The sequence below is a fragment of the Tursiops truncatus genome, chromosome 8 (assembly GCF_011762595.2).
Source record: "Tursiops truncatus isolate mTurTru1 chromosome 8, mTurTru1.mat.Y, whole genome shotgun sequence".
In the NCBI taxonomy this organism is placed as follows: Eukaryota; Metazoa; Chordata; class Mammalia; order Artiodactyla; family Delphinidae; genus Tursiops; species Tursiops truncatus.
In genome coordinates this window covers 18,235,308-18,251,383 of record NC_047041.1, presented here as the reverse complement: position 1 = coordinate 18,251,383, position 16,076 = coordinate 18,235,308, and the positions used below count along the sequence as shown (strand labels likewise).

The following is a 16,076-nucleotide window of genomic DNA, read 5'->3' as shown; positions in this document are numbered from 1 at the left end:
GCAAATTGTGAGCCGCTGTATTATTTTTTTAACTTTTAATTTTATATTGGCGTATAGCCGATTAACAATGTTGTGATAGTTTCAGGTGCACAGCAAAGGGACTCAGCCATACATACACATGTATCCATTCTCCCGCAAACTCCCCTCCCATCCAGGCTGCCACATAACACTGAGCAGAGTTCCCTGTGCTGTACAGTAGGTCCTTATTGGTTATCCTTTTTAAATAGAGCAGTGTGTACATGTCAATCCCAAACTCCCTAACTCTCCCTTCCTTCCCCCCTCCCCGCCGTAACCATAAGTTCATTCTCTAAGGCTGTGAGTCTGTTTTGTAAATACATTTATTTGTATCATTTCTTTTTAGATTCTGCATATAAGCGATATCATACGATATTTCTCTTTCTCTGTCCGACTTACTTCACGTGATATGACAATCTCTAGGTCTGTCCGTGTTGCTGAAAATGGCATCATTTCATTCTTTTTTATGGCTGAGTAATATTCCATTGTATATATGTACCACATCTTCTTTACCCATTCCTCTGTTGATGGACGTTCAGGCTGCTTCCATGTCTTGATCCATGGTATCTTTTTGAGCAAGGAAACGTGAGGAATCAAGTGGCCTTCAAGGAACCTGCCTCTCTTGGGTGGATCAGAGGGTGGCTGATGGTGTGGCAGCTCTCCTGAGTCATTGGGTCATTCTGGGCATGACCCAACAAGGGCCTCGGTAGGGGCAGTGGTTATCGACATGCAGTGGAAGAGATGCATCTAGAAGACATTTTGAGGGAAAACTGCCAAGGCGTGTGACAGGCGCCCCCTGGACGAGATAACAGAGCCTTGAAGACTGTTAGCAAGTGGTAGAAAGTCATCTTCACATCGTGACACTGTCGCTTAGAGGCTTGTAAATATGGTTCCAGAAAAGTCGATCAGATTGAATTGCATTGAATTGATTTCGTTTATTCCATAGATATGTACAGTAATACGTTCCCACTGGGTGTCAGGCAGATGCAGCTGTGCATGAGATGACATATTGCCTCCCTCGGGGAGCTGGAAACGGAGCCACAGGCATTTAGGAGACAATCCTGGTGAGGCCGTGACCCGGAATGTACAGGGTGCTGTGGGAGCACAGAGGAGGACTGCCTCACCCAGACAGGGGGGCAAGGGTTTGGGAGCTGAGGCATGAATGATGAAGCGGGGCTAGCCGTACTGTGGGGCTGGGGAGAGGGGCAGGAGTGTCAGAGCCAGAGGAGGTACAGAAAGATGCTTGGAGACCTTGCAGTGAAGAAGCAAAGGGCTGGAGACCAGGGAACAAGGATGAGGAGAGAGAAGAAGCAGGAAAGAGAAGTGCAAGAAGGGCTTTGTGAGTCACCGTGTAGAGTTTGGACTTTATCCTGAAGGCATTGGGAACTCATTCAGAGGTTTTAAATGGTCAGGTACAGGCGGTGGCCAGGTAGACAGTTTAGTTTTAGACGCACTGAGTTAGGGGTTTATCCAGGTAGTGATATGTCAGCAATTCCTATCTTCCTGTAAAATATAATCTGGGCAACAGGGCACGTTACTCCTCATTGGATCACATGCTCCTTTCCATCTCTCACCTGGAGCCAGCCCCCCAAGAATCCCCCTTCTTCTTGGGCATTGCTCCCGGGCCCCATCTCTGTTTGTCTTGGTTATGCTGGTTCTGTTCCCTGTTCTGTCTGGGAGAGCCCTCGGTGGGGGCATTCGGAGCTCAGTTGGGTGGGTGATCACATCTTGGAGGAGGGTCTGGGCTGGCTGCTGGGACCATGGGTTATTCCTGACTTGTGATCTTCACAGGTGTTAAGCCCCCTCCCCCAGGGTCCACCTGCAAGATGTTGGCCCACGACGCCCTCTCCTAATGCAATATCACTCTTGATAGTAAGGTAACTGCCTCTCCTTTCTTTCAGCGGGTGCCAAAGCCTTTGTCTGTGATCAGTGTGGTGCCCAGTTTTCGAAGGAGGATGCCCTGGAGACACACAGGCAGACCCATACTGGTGAGTGACTGATCCCCGTCCCCCAGGTCCTCCGCAGTGTGACGGCACGTGGACGTGAGTATCTTGCTTCCCCAGGGGAGCTGTGAGTGGGGATGGCTTGTGCCATGCTCAGCTACCGTTGCTTGTGGGGCTGGCTGGGCAGGAATTAATGCGTATGACTTTGCCCCAGAAGAACAGCTGTCCTGGATTAGGCCAAGACCTCTGTCTCTAATAGGCCACTTAGATCCTATCTTCATGGAGACTCTTGTGGAGGCCTTAGGAAGCCCGTGATGTTATCTAAGCATCCCCTTCCCTTGGTGAAGGGTCAGGAAACCTGCACCCCATCTGACTAACTCTGAAACCGTCATGTAGTGGGCTTGTCCTCCCTGTGCAACAGTCTAGTCATTGTCTGAAAGCAAGCAGTCTGTCCACAGGGTTGCGTTTGAACAATATTAACAAACAATGATACTGCTGTGATTTCACGGCATCAGTGTCATCTCATCGTGGTAGCTGACGCCGTCATCATCATCATCATCAATGTAGCTTCACAGTTACTGAACGTGCACAAGGTGCCAGGCACTGTTCTCGGTGCTTTACCTGATCTCATTTGTCCAGTCTTTCCATAACTTTGTTAGGTAGGAGGCTATTCCCATGTCATAGATGAGGAAACGGAGGTTCAAAGGGAGGAAAGTGACTTGCTGAAGTGAACACTGAGGACAGGAGTGGTATGGTTTAGACTGCCTGGTTTAATCTTGATTCTGCCACTTACTATCTGTTGGATCAGTTACTCAAGCTCTCTTAATCTGGGTTTCCTCGTCTGTTAGAAAAGTGGAGTAATAATGGCACCTACCTCATAGCATAGATTTTTGGGGGAGATTAAATAAGATATTTAATTAAATAAGATTAAATAAGATACTTTATTTGAAGTGCTTTGGGGAATGCCTAGCTCATAATAAACATTCAATGAATAGTAGTAGATGCATTTAATTTAATAAATATTTATTCAGTTCCTATAATGTGCTCTGCACTGTTGGGGTCTTTAGATAACATTCTTCATGGAACTGAGATACGCAAATAATTGTGCAATATAATGCCAGGTCATAATAAGTGCTAGTGAGAAAAAATATAGCAGGATAGAAAAGTGGTATTTTAGATCAGACGGTCAGGCTTCTGTGAGAAGGAGACATCTGAGTAGAGTCCTAAAGTTGGGAAGTGAGTCATTCAAAGGTTTCAGGGAAGAAGGTCTGAGCAAAGGGAGCAAGCACTTGCAAAAGCCCTGAGGCTGTGTTGAACTTCACAAGTTCAAGGAAGAGCACAAAGAGCAGTGTGTGGTCGAGGGATGGGGAGTGAGGTGGGAGGTGAGATTGGAAATCAGGTGGGTCTCTCAACCCTGGCAAGGAATTTGGATTTTCTTCTGCATGTGCCAAGAGTCCTCGGGAGGGGGACAAAAATATTTGCAAATCATACATCTGATAAGAAACTTTTGGTTTGAAAATGTAAAGAACCCTTAGGACTCAATAATAAAAATACAGATAACCAAAATAAAACGTGTGCTAAGGATCTGAATAGACATTTCTCCAAAAATAGACATATGGTCACTGAGCGCATGAAAAGATGTTTGACATCATTAGCCATCAGGGAAATACAAATCAAAATCACAGTGAGATACGACTTGGCACCCATCAAGATGTAGCTCTAATGAAATACTGGCAGTAGGAAGTGATGTTGAGAATGGGACAGTCAGAACCCTCACACACGGCTGGTGGGAGCGTAAAATGCTGCCGCCACCTTGGAAAACAGTCGGGCAGTTCCTCAGAAGGTTAAACAGTTACTGTGTGACCCAGCAATTCCACCCCTACGTGTGCGAAAACATGTATCTACACAAAAACTTCCACATAAGTGTTCATAACAGCATTATTATTTATAATGGTCAAAAAGGTAGAGATAACTCAACGTCCACCTACTGATGAATGGATAAACAAAATGTAATTTATCCATACAATGGAGTATTATTCATCTATAAAAAGGAATGAAGTATTGACACATTCTGTAACATGGATGAATCTTCAAAACATCACGCTCAGTGGAAGAAGCCAGTCACAAAAGGCCACATAGTATGTGATTCTGCTTATATGAAACATCCAGCATAGACAAATTATAGAAATAGAAAGTAAATTAGTAAATGCCAGGGGCTGGGAGATTTGGGGGGAAATAGGGAGTGACTGCAAAGTATGGGGTTTCTTTTTGGCGGGATGAAAATGTTCTAAATTCGATTGTGGTGATGGTCATGCACCTCTAAATATATTAAAAACTATCGACTTTATACTTTCAAAGCGTGAACTGTGTATTATATGGTATATGAATTATGTCTCAGTAAAGCTGCCTATACCTGCACACGCAAACGTTTATAGAAAAGGGGGAATATAGTCCATTGGAAGGTGTTGAATGGGGGGATGGCATGACTTGATTTATGGGTTTAAAATATCACCCTGGTTCCTGTGTTGAGAACTGACCATAGGAATGTTTCAGTTATCAATTGCTGTAGAAGAAACCACTCCAACAGTAGATTAAAGCCACGATGTGTTACTATCTCAGACAGTTCTGTAGTTGACTGTGCTCAGCTGGGCAGTTTTCACTTGGGGTCTCTCACTTGGTTGCAGTCAGATGGTGTCTGGGACCGGAGGCGTCTGCAGGCTCGATAGGGCTGGGTGTCCACGATGGCTTCCTCATTCATATATCCGCCTCCCAGTCCACCCCATGGCCTCTCTCTACAGCAGAGCAGCCTGGACTTCTCGCCTGCCTGCTTAGGGCTCCAAGAGTCAGGAAGCAGAGACTGCCAGCCCTCTTAAAAGCTAGGCTGGAAACACATAGCATCACTTCCGCCATATTTCATTGCTCTTAGCAGGCACAGGACAGCCCCAGATTCAAAGGATGGAAGAGTAGACTCCCCTTCTCAGGGGGGAATGACAGACACATAGGGGAAGAGGAACTGGGGCAGCCATCTGTGGAGACAAGCCACTAAGCGACCACAGGGACTCGAGGGGAAGAAGGAAGATCGGTCAACTGCTGCTGCTGTTACAATTATTGTCAATATCTTCTTGTCCTTCTGCCTCACAAAATCAGCCTCTCTGAGTGGAAGACATACGTCCTAGCCCTGGTATCAAGGGCTTTGGGCCGGTGTTGCCCTGGCCTGTGGCAGCAGGAGGAGAACTTTCTAGGTGAGCTGTCATTCCAGCCAGTGACCCCCTGGCTTTGTTAAAGAAGGGAACTTGGCAAGATTTTGCCCGGAGTTGCAGAGCTGGTTATCTTCAAAGCCAGAGGAGGACGTAGGTCTCCCAGGCTCCCAGCCAGTTTCTTATTGCTGGACCACATATGTAACCAAGAATCCTAGTCTGAGAATTCAAGCTGGGGGGCTGAGGAGACCGAGATCTGAGCCAGCTTCGCCAAGCAGCTTCATTCTGTCCATCCAGATTAAACTTGCAGCAGCAGGGAGCAAGCTGCCCTCACAGCCAGGGCCAGGGCGAAAGGCTGAGTCCCTGCTCGGTGAGCGGATGGGGTATTGTTCACAAGCAGACCCCACACACTTATTGAGCACCTTCTGTGTGCCTGGCGCCCACTGGGGATATGGCGGTGAGCAACACAGATGTGCTCCCTGTATTTCTTTATCAAACAACTTTATTGAGATATAATTTACATACCGTTCACCTGTTTAAAGTATCCAGTTCAATGGTTTTTGATATATTAGTGTATTTTTAAAACGGTTATAAAAGATATATACATAAAATCTGCCATTTTAGCTATTTTAAAGTGTACAATTCAGAGCAGTTAATGATATTCCAACCTGTTTTTAGAGTTTGGTATTGATTCAGCTCTGAAAGTCAGGAGGCATCTTAGGACCAATGCCCTTCCAGGATTTATTAAGTCAGTGAGGACTTGAAAGAGATCAACACTTTCCAAAAAAGGATATTAGTTTCAGGTATGATTGGAAAGAACCTGGAGTTTGAGTCAGAAGCTGAGGAGGGGGCATCTGACTCCACTGTCTAGCAGGTAAATCACCTTGTTCCTCATCCTTTCTGACCTTCAAGTCTCCTCACCTGCAAAGGAGTATAGTGCCCATCCTTCCTGTAGCAGAGGTGGGTCCCAGCCCATTCAGACTGACTTTTGCTTTATCTCCAAATTGAATCCAAATTGTGGAGGAGAGACCAAGGTGGATGCTTTGAGAAAGGCTCCCTCCCCACCTGGCTGTGAGCGCAAGGCAAGCTCCCGCTGAGTGAGGGACTTCGGCCACTCCCTGGTGTGGGTCAGGGTGCCCTGGGCTGGGGAGAGAGGCAGTAGCAGCCTTATCCTCAGCATTGGGTTGGCAACGAGGCAGCTCTTCTGACGCCCGTTTATCATCTATAGTGCTGTTTCCTGCAAAACCCAGATAGATCCTTAGACTCTTAATAATCAATGAAAGCACACAACTTGAGATCTAGTTGCCGTCTCCATTCTAAGACAGGGGGCCTGTGAGGAAGAGAGAGGCCTGGGTATGAGGAATGCTGAAAGTGACGCTAATGTTACTGGACTGGGAAAAGCCGGTGGGGTACCAGGTATCGTTGGAGAGCCATCAGGAGGGCAGAGAGAGATCTCTGTAAAGGAGAAGCAGTCGAGACCCTGGGAGAGTAAAGTCATGGTAATGCCACCTTTATATTTCTCTTCTTTTTGGCCACGCCACATGGCATGTTGGATCTTAGTTCCCCGACCAGGGATCAAACCCGTGCCTCCTGCATTGGAAGCATGGAGTCTTAACTGCTGAACCGTCAGGGAAGTCCCCACCTTATATTTCTGATACCTTTGTTGATCCAACTCTAACTTCAGTGCCCTCTCCACCAGTCCCCAGCTGCCTGCACATTGACTCACTGTTGTCTGTGGGTGTGTGGCTGAATGGTTTAGGGAGAGATCGTGTAGGTCGTGGCCCTTTCCTGGGCAGGGCTCTTTTGGATCCCTGTGACCCATTTAACTAAGAATCCTCAACACCCTGATGCCCATGTTCCCCTTGGGAGATAGGATACAGTTTCCCTGAAACAGATCAGGTCTGGGAGTTCCATGCCCAATGCCGCCCGCCATGTCGGAATTCACAGAGCTAATGTGTGGCATGGCATCAGGTCAGTGATCAGGGTGCCTCACAGGTATTCTTGACACTGAAAAATGAATTCAGTAGAAAGTATTTCCAATTCTGTTTTCGTCAAACAAAAGTCATCTTCACGTCTCATCCTTTCGACCCCACTTACCCTGGATTTCTGTCCTGGTGTGTGTGACCCCTCCTTGTGCCCTCCCTCCAGGATCTTTTTTTTTTAATATATGAATTTATTTATTTTATTTATTTATTTTTGGCTGCATTGGGTCTTTGTTGCTGAGTGCGGGCTTTTCTCTAGTTGCGGCGAGCGGGGCTACTCTTCCTTGTGGTACACGGACTTCTCATCGTGGTGGCTTCTCTTGTTGCAGAGCACAGGCTCTAGGTGCGCGGGCTTCAGTAGTTGTGGCGTGTGGGCTCAGTAGTTGTGGCTTGCGGGCTCCAGAGTGCAGGTTCAGTAGTTGTGGCGCAAGTGCTTAGTTGCTGCACGGCATGTGGGATCTTCCCAGACCAGGGCTCAAAACCATGTCCCCTGCATTGGCAGGCGGATTCTTCACCACTGCACCACCAGGGAAGCCCTCCCTCCAGGATCTTGGTGGCCTCCGGCTGGTGCTCAGGGAGGACACACTTATGGTTGGGTTGGGCTCAGGCATCGTTGTCACACTTCAGTTTTCTGTTTTGCTACAGTGAAGACTTTGAGGAGATAAACAGAGTCACTTTACACCTTTTATATTATGACAAATACATATTGCAAAACACTGCTGCTTCCAAAATGTTTGGGTTGCAGAGAAGTGAGGAATTAACAGCTCTGCAGCTCCCCAAGATGCTTGTACTTCATTTACACATCAGAATTTTTTTACACTGTTCAGTAAAATAAAAAGCGAGAAAACACACATCCACGCACGTGTACACACACACATCCACTGCACCACTTGGGTTCTATATCAGGAATGTCTTAAATTAGTAAGTAGTTCTTTAAAGTCCAGATAAACTGATAAATACCATTAATGGCTTAATTTATACTCTGGGTTTGAAATCTGACACATGGACACTATCTTGGCTCAGGAAACGCAAGTGGTTTTGTGCCAGAGGTTTTAATGACCGATCAGTAATATAAATTGCTGCATCACTGAACAGAAATAGCTTCTCTGTGTCATTTGATCTGGAAACTTCTCCGGCCAGGCAGCAGTTAATAAATTTAAAAATAATTACCCTCTTCATTCAAAGTCAAACTAATTAGGAGTGGGTTTTACAAATCATAATGTTGTCCAAGCCACTGTACGTCCCCGTTTGGGATTTGAACAGGCCTGGGGGGCAACGGCTGGGATCAGGTGGCATTAATTAGAAGGCAGGGGAGATACCACAGCTGCTGAGCTGAAGGTGAGGGGGTTGGGACAGTCTGCAGTGTGCCCTGTGGGGGAGGGAGTGAGGAGAGCTCAGTGGGGCAGCCTTGGGGTTGAGCTGTAGGAACCTACAGCTCTTTTAATCCATACGTAAGGAACTCAGAGCACCTACCTCTGTGTGATCTGAGCATGGGGGAGATGAGGCCAATGCTAGTGTTTGGGGGCCAGGCCTGAGAGACTATGAGAACCCCAAAAGCAGGAAAGGCAGATGTGCGGTTGGCTGGGGAGGATGGACCTGCCTGAAGCCAGGGGAGTGGGGAGGATGGACCTGCCTAAAGGCAGGGGGGTGGGGAGGAGGACCTCTCGAGGGCTTTATTTACTAGGCAGGTTGGGGCCCTGATAGCAGGGGTCAGGTTTGTCTTGCAGGCTTCAGGGAAGAGGGACCATTGGAACCTGATGTCTGAGTGTGACATTCAGGGTATTAGGAGCATAGTGACACACAGAACTTGGGATCTGGTGTCAGACCGTCTAGATTCAAATCCCAGTCCCATCACTTCCACGTTTTATGAGCTTGGGCAGGTTGCTTAACTTCCCTAAGCCTCCACTTCCTCCTTGGTAACATGATGGCAATGATGCTATCGTACAAGGGATGTTGTGAGGATTCAATTTGATGATCCATGGAAAGCACTGAGCGTAGGCCTTACCTGGAATAAACTCTCAGTAAATGGTGGTGGTGGTTACTAACACGGAACCATCGTGGTCTTCACCAGAGGTCGTGGAGGGTACCCATTCCCCTGACTAGGTAGGTGAGAGGGGAAGGGCCAGGTTGACAGTACTGGTGGTGGAGGAATGGGAATGGTGTACAGCTGCTTTTCCAAGGTGATGGGATCTTTGAGGATCCCTGACTTGTCCTCTGGCCAAGAGGACGTTTCCAGCATGCTCAGAGAGCTAACAGCCCCTGGAGCCCTCTAGGTGCAGTGGGGAGAGGTGAGGGCAGAATGAAGTTCTGCATGTTGAACAATCTCACAGAGCAGATTTGGTAGATCTTATTTAAGGCCCTAGCTAGAATGCTCAAAGCTGCCCAGGAGGACCACCCTCTACCAGTATCTAAGCAAATGCTGTATACAGCTAGGTCAGACAAGCTACAGAGCTGGGGTAAGCACGAAGCAGGTGTTCCCCCTTCCAGGAGCAGCAGGGATATGCCCTGCCACATCTTAGAGGATGCCTCATTGGTTGGTGCCCTTGAAGGCTGAGGAATCTTGAGTCCCCTGCAGGTGTCCTGGCCCATGTCTGTTACCATTAGGAACCTGGGTATTCTGGAAATATAAATAAGACCTTCTGTGTGATGCCTCCTTATCCCCTCTTAGTGCCCTGGTAAGGAAAAGAGGCTAAAGTCATTCCTAGGTTTAGGAGTTCTGGGGCTAGGAAGCTTCAGGGAAGCCCTAGAGGCCAGGACACTAGGTTGAACTACATCACCAGACTTGCCCCAAAGCAATTCCACTCTCTCCTCCAGTCCCCACCCTGCCTCACCAAGTCAGCCAGGTCAGTGACTTCAGTTTGCTACAGATCAGAGTAGCCTATGCAGCTGGTTTGTCCCATAATTCCTTCATTCATTTATTCCCTAAGTTTTAAAGTACCTACTATGTGCAATGGGCTTTGTGGACCCAGTGCCTAATGGTGAAGAAAACTTGGTGCCTGCCTTCCTAAAGGCTACAGTGCTGTGGAAGAAATGAACAAGTAGGGCAAATTTCCCTTGGGTACAGATAATATAATAACTGTACTCAATTGGATACTTTGGAGATATAATTTTAGTAAGTCCTCATTACAGCCCTAAAACAGACATTTTTCCTCCCTATTCTTTGCTAGAGAAAACAGAGACAGGTTAAGGACGGCCTGTCCAGGGTGGGTAGAATGTGTGCCTCGGGGTCTTGCACCCCAGAGCCCATGTTTTACTGCTGCCTTCCCTCCCCATGTGGGCCTGGACATTGTACCTAATGTGCAGCCCGGGGGCTCAACTCTGCCCATTCAACAGCCTAGGAAACTAGGGCTCAGAAGCCCATATTTGAAAAAGGGGGTCAGTTAAGAACAAACAAGCCAAACTAGAATTAGGACCCACGAGTTCTTACTTCCAGTCCAAAGTTCTCTCCACTCTGACTGCAAAATAAGGACTTTCTTTCACTGGCCTAGAAAAAACTGCTTCATTTCCACCTTCCTGCGTCACAGAGGAAGCCACTCAAGCAGATGCAAATGCTGGTTCTCATCCTCTCCGTGTCAGCTGCAGGAGGGTCCTGCGGTCCAGGAACAGCTAACATGCCTGGTGGCCAAGGGCAGCCGTGCTGCGGGGCCTGCCCTCCCCTGATAGCAGGGAGCGGATGCTGGAGGGCGCCCTGCCCCAGGGCCCTCTCCTTTTCAGTGTGAAGGAGGCTAGGAGGCACTGTTGTGGCTTTGGAAGGAGAAGGCAATGAGAAAACACTCTCTCGCGTGCACACACACACACACACACACTGCAGCTCAGTAAACACCCCCTTTGAACGCACAGAGCTATACCCCCGCCTTAGTGGTGTCGGCTGGCTACCTGCTTGCACTGGCCCCTCTCTCCCTCCTGGTACATTAACGATGCTTGGAAAAATCTCTGGGGACAGTCTCCGGCCCTGAACTTCAGAGGAGAAAATGAAGTCCTTGTTTGCAGGACTTTCGGTGGTAGATGGCCAGGCAGTTCAGAGACTTGAAAGAGTAAGCAGCAGCATTCCTTCCCTCGGGGCGGTGCCGGCCTTGCCCCCCTCCTGTCCCGGGTCTGGCACGAGGGGCGGCACTGGGCACAGAGGAGCCGCATCAGAGTGGCTGGCCCCTGTCCTCCAGCAGTAGGAAAACCAGCAACTGTTCTGGCTCCTGCTCCCAAGGGCAGCCTCTGGGTGCCCAACCTCAGAGGACGGGGGAGGGGAAGGCAGAAGGGCCAGCGGACAAGAAGGAACTTCACCTACCCAAAACTTGACGTGGAAAAAGGCAGAGCGAGCCTCACACCCCTGCCCACGCCGGAGGGCACGCACAGGACAGGGCAGGGGGTCATCGGATGGACACGTGGACTCCACTTAGGTTGGCATGACCTCCCCATTGAAAACATAATAGCTTTCGACTTTTCTAAATATCAGGGGTGATTTGTATAGCATTTCACGTGGCGTGCCAGGGAATTGAACCTGAGAAAGCCCAAGCTCGGAACGGCTGCTGAACGTCATGGGCACTTTGGGAGGGAGAGTCATGTGCTGCTGTTTGTACAGTCAATTCACCAGCATAGATTTACTCTTGACCTCATTTCATGCTGTTACTATAATGGCATGTTTGATGCCTAATATAGAGTTTTATTTTCCAAGCCCAGGGCTCTCAGCTCTGTTGGAGCTGCTTGCGGTGGCGTAGGGAAGGACAACCCAGCTGTCACCTGCTGGCCCAGACAAGCCATCCTTCTGCCCCGTTCACCCTAGTGGCACCCAGGGTCCCTCTGGGCTCCTTCTGGATGGACCCCCAGTGCTTCTTTTTAATTAATAGATTTTGTTGGGTATTTTTTTTTTTTTGAGTGATTTTAGATTTACAGCAAAATGGAGTGGAAAGTAGAGAGAGTCCCACGTACCCTCTTCTCCCCGCGCTACCACAACTCCCCCACTGTGAACATCCCCCATCAGTGTGGTGTATTTGTTACAACTGATGAAACTACGTTGACACATCTTTATCACGCAAAGTTTATGTTAACGGGTCATTTTGGTTGTTGTAAACTCTCTGGGCTTTGATAAATGTATAATGACGTGCATCCACCATTGTGTCATGCAGAAGAGTTTCACCGCGCTACAGATCCTCTGTGCTCTGCCCATCCATCACCCCAGTGCTTTTTATGTGAAGCATTGCTGCTTTGAGAGGTTTGGCTCTCTTGGGATTGGAGAGGAAAATTGACCCGAGGTTGATTTGGGGTTAGAAAAGGTTGAAGCTCATTCACTCAAGTAGACATCTTGAGCATCTGCTTTGTGCTAGACATTGATGCTGGGTCCTGGAATAGGGATACAGCAGCAAGCAGGACTGGTCCCCGCCTTCCCCAGCCTCCCATCGTAGTGGAAATGATGAACGTCATTGTGTGACAGCCGCATGGTATTTGGAAAAGCAATAATGAATGAGGAGAAAGGAGAACCGAGTTCTTATCCTGGCTCTGTCACAGGCTTGCTTTATGACATGGGACAAATGGCCTTGTTTCTCTGCCTCTCTCAAATGTGGGGAGTGGGAATTAGGTAAGAAAAATTGCTGTTTGAGGGGTTCCACGGTTCCAAGCGCAGCCTGAGATTCCAATCTTGTATGGGTGGTCTACATTTTTCTCAACTTTAGCACATTTGTAAACTCTGATTAATATGATCTGTGGACGTTTATAGTTTCTGTCTCTCACCAGTTAGCAAGCATTTCTTTCATTTTATTTAGATGCTTATTCAATAAAAAATTAAATGCATACTGTGTGTGAAGAAGAGATTAAAGGTGAAGATCTTTTGCCTTTTAAAAACTATTCCAGAAGTTTGAGGGGAATGATAGTGTTTTGATCTTTTTTTAAATCATGATGATATTTTTAATTGAAAATTTCAAATATACAGAAAAATTACAGATTACTAAAAGAAATTCCCATATGTATCCTTCATTTACATTTGCCAATTAACATTTTTCCATATCTGTTTTATTTTTCTCTTTTTCACACACACACACACACACACACACACACACACACACACACACACACCCTAAAGAGAAAAATAAAGCAATATCTCTATCGTCTTTCTTTCTATCTATCTATCATCTGTCTATCATGTACATCTAATTTTTTGAACAATGGTGATAAATTATTTAAAAATTTCAGACCAAATGTGATAGTGTTTTGATCTTTGAGGACTATTGTTCAGAGCTTGGACTGTGCTGGCACTGGTGCTTTTATATATTATCTGATAGAGCCAGCATCACCCCACTAAGAGGCAGTTCACTGCCTGTATCACTGCTGAGGACTCGCTGGCTCAGAGAGGTTTAAGTAACGACTCGTTCAGTGGAAGGACTGGTGGGATTCAAGTTCAGGGCCCCCAGTGGTGAGTCTGATGGGACTTTGGGGTCACCTGTCATCCTCCTGTTCAGAGTTACCCCTTCCCTTTCACGTGGTCCTCATGCCAGATCCCCCGTGATCAGCTTCAGCCCCCAGCCCTGGGTCCCCACTCACCCCTCCTCCCTCCCATCCCCACCCCCCGTCTGTGTCGCCTTTATCTTTTCAGCTCCTACCCCTTCCTCTCTGGCTGTGCTCCCTTCTCCCTCATGACACCATGGCTGCCCAATGACAGAAAGGAGTTAATAAAACCAATGTGTAACTGAAACTTGAAAAGCCATAAATCGCCTTGTTTTTTCTAGGATGTTGGTAGCATTTTGATTTAATAGTTGGACAAACACAAGGGCCTATTTTATTCAGAGTTTACAGGCCTCAAGGCTGTTATTCCTCCAAATTTAATAGCATTGAAATTGCAGGGTTTGCTATAATTTGCCTATCGCTTTCTGCTCCACCATTGATGTTTATTGTCAGCGGGATGGAATCTCAATCCGACTCACTTAGATAACATGTCTGTTAAACATTTAGATAATTGTACCATCATTAACTTGTCACATTATTTTAGAGATTCAAAACAGAAGCGCAGGGTAAGTAGAGGTACTAAGGGGGCGGGGGGGAAGGAGGAGGAGGAAGAGAAAATCTCTCCTGAGTTAAACAACCAGGAGATGAGAGAGTTGATTTCACACTCTTGACATTTCATCGGAGGTGTCTGAGTAAGGAGGGGTGTGCTGTAGAGCTGGGCCGCCAACCCAGGGCAGGCCACCCCTGTGACAGCACCACAGATGCTCAGAGACCTTCGGTGTTTCGTGCCCAGCTTTGGCCTTCATGCACCAAAGATCAATTTTTTTAGCTTCCCTTAGAGATGCTGATTCCAACATTATATGTAATTACAAAGCATTGAGAACAACCAACGTGTCGAAAGGTAAGGACTCTGTTAATTATGGTACCTGCATGGAAAGATGTCCACGATGTTTTGTGTGATAAAAGGTGGTTACGGGGGCTTCCCTGGTGGTGCAGTGGTTGAGAGTCCGCCTGCCGATGCGGGGGACACGGGTTCGTGCCCCGGTCCGGGAAGATCCCACATGCCGCGGAGCGGCTGGGCCCGTGAGCCATGGCCGCTGGGCCTGCGCATCCGGAGCCTGTGCTCCGCAGCGGGAGAGGCCACAGCAGTGAGAGGCCCGCGTATCGCAAAACAAAAAAAAAAAAGATGTTTAGGGAAAAAGGCTGTATAGTGTGATCTTCTTTAATATAAAATACAGAAGCCATCCTGTAAGATTCTATAAGGCTCTATACCTATTAGCAGTGATTGTCTTTAGAGAATGGGATTACAAAGCAAGGCAGGTTTTACTTTCTGCTGTATCTATTTCTGAATAATAATAATTAGGATTTATTTTCTTTATTGTTATATAATAATATTTATGGCATGTATTATTTATATAATTTTCAAAATTAAGGTCCCATTATAAATAATAAAAATATTACCTTTGAGTCTCATTCTTTCCATGGAGGAGGATTTCTAAAAATAAAAGGCTACAAGTGCAAGTAAATGGGTTTTGAGGAAGATATAGGACATTAATATCTCAGCTACACTGGTAGGCGCCTCAGTTTCCCACTGTTAAGACAGGTAACTGCCAGATGGAGAACTCGGTACCCTGGGAGGCTTGTGCCAGCGCTCACGGGGCACAGCCACTATCTCTGTTTACAAGGGCCTGGCACAGGAAGTGGGTGGCAGGAGAGATTTTCATCACGCCTAAGTGAGGACTGAGGTCACACCTGGAGGGGTGACCCAGGCCAGGGATCAGTAGGAATGAAGTCCCATTCCTCAGAGGGGAGATTCTGGGAGCAGCTAAATGTCAACACTAGTGGGGCACTGAGCTTGGCATCCAGAACTGCCCCCCGGAAATTCTATGGTGTATGCCCGCTGGTCCCATGGGGGTGACAGGTGTGAACAGTTCTATCCATCTGGCTTTGGACACCATGTTAGCTCCTGCATCCGCAGGGCCTGCTCTGTGACTTGGGCAAGAGGACTCACTATTGCCTCTCATGGCTGTGCACACCCAGTGACACTGGAAATAGGGGAAAATGCACAAGTCAAAACACAAGGGTTACACGCACCGCAACAAAGAGTAGCCCCTGCTCGCCGCAACTAGAGAAAGCCCACATGTGGCAGTGAAGACCCAACACAGCAGTCAATCAATCAATCAATAAACAAACAAGGGTTAATGTTTCCCTGATTGTGCTGTAAATAGTGCAGATATTTGGGGGTGGGAGGGACAAACCATGTAACTATTTTATAGACTGTAGGCTAAATAATGTATATATTTAGAAAAACAGCTTAAATATTTCATATGCTACAGCGCAGATTTTTGCTTAGAGGATGAACAGGGCTGGTGGGGCCCATGGGGTAAAGATGGCGGTGCCGTGGCCCCTGGGGTGCAGGGGCAGAGGAGTTGCAATAAAAGTACGTGTGTGGGATTGGGGATCAACACGGACCCACGACTGTCAGTTTCTTGGAACCCAAGAAGTTGAAA

General features: G+C 47.4%; 1 protein-coding gene across 2 annotated transcripts in view; it reads left to right on the top strand.

Moving 5' to 3' along the window:
* The window catches only part of LOC101317399 (uncharacterized), a 199,503-nt gene that overhangs the window by 132,890 nt on the left and 50,537 nt on the right, over positions 1-16,076 (top strand). For both annotated transcript variants that reach the window (XM_073808176.1, XM_073808175.1), the window contains exon 3: positions 1,917-2,003. In XM_073808176.1, coding sequence (XP_073664277.1) covers positions 1,917-2,003 — 87 coding nt within the window. The remainder of the gene's footprint in view (positions 1-1,916; positions 2,004-16,076) is intronic.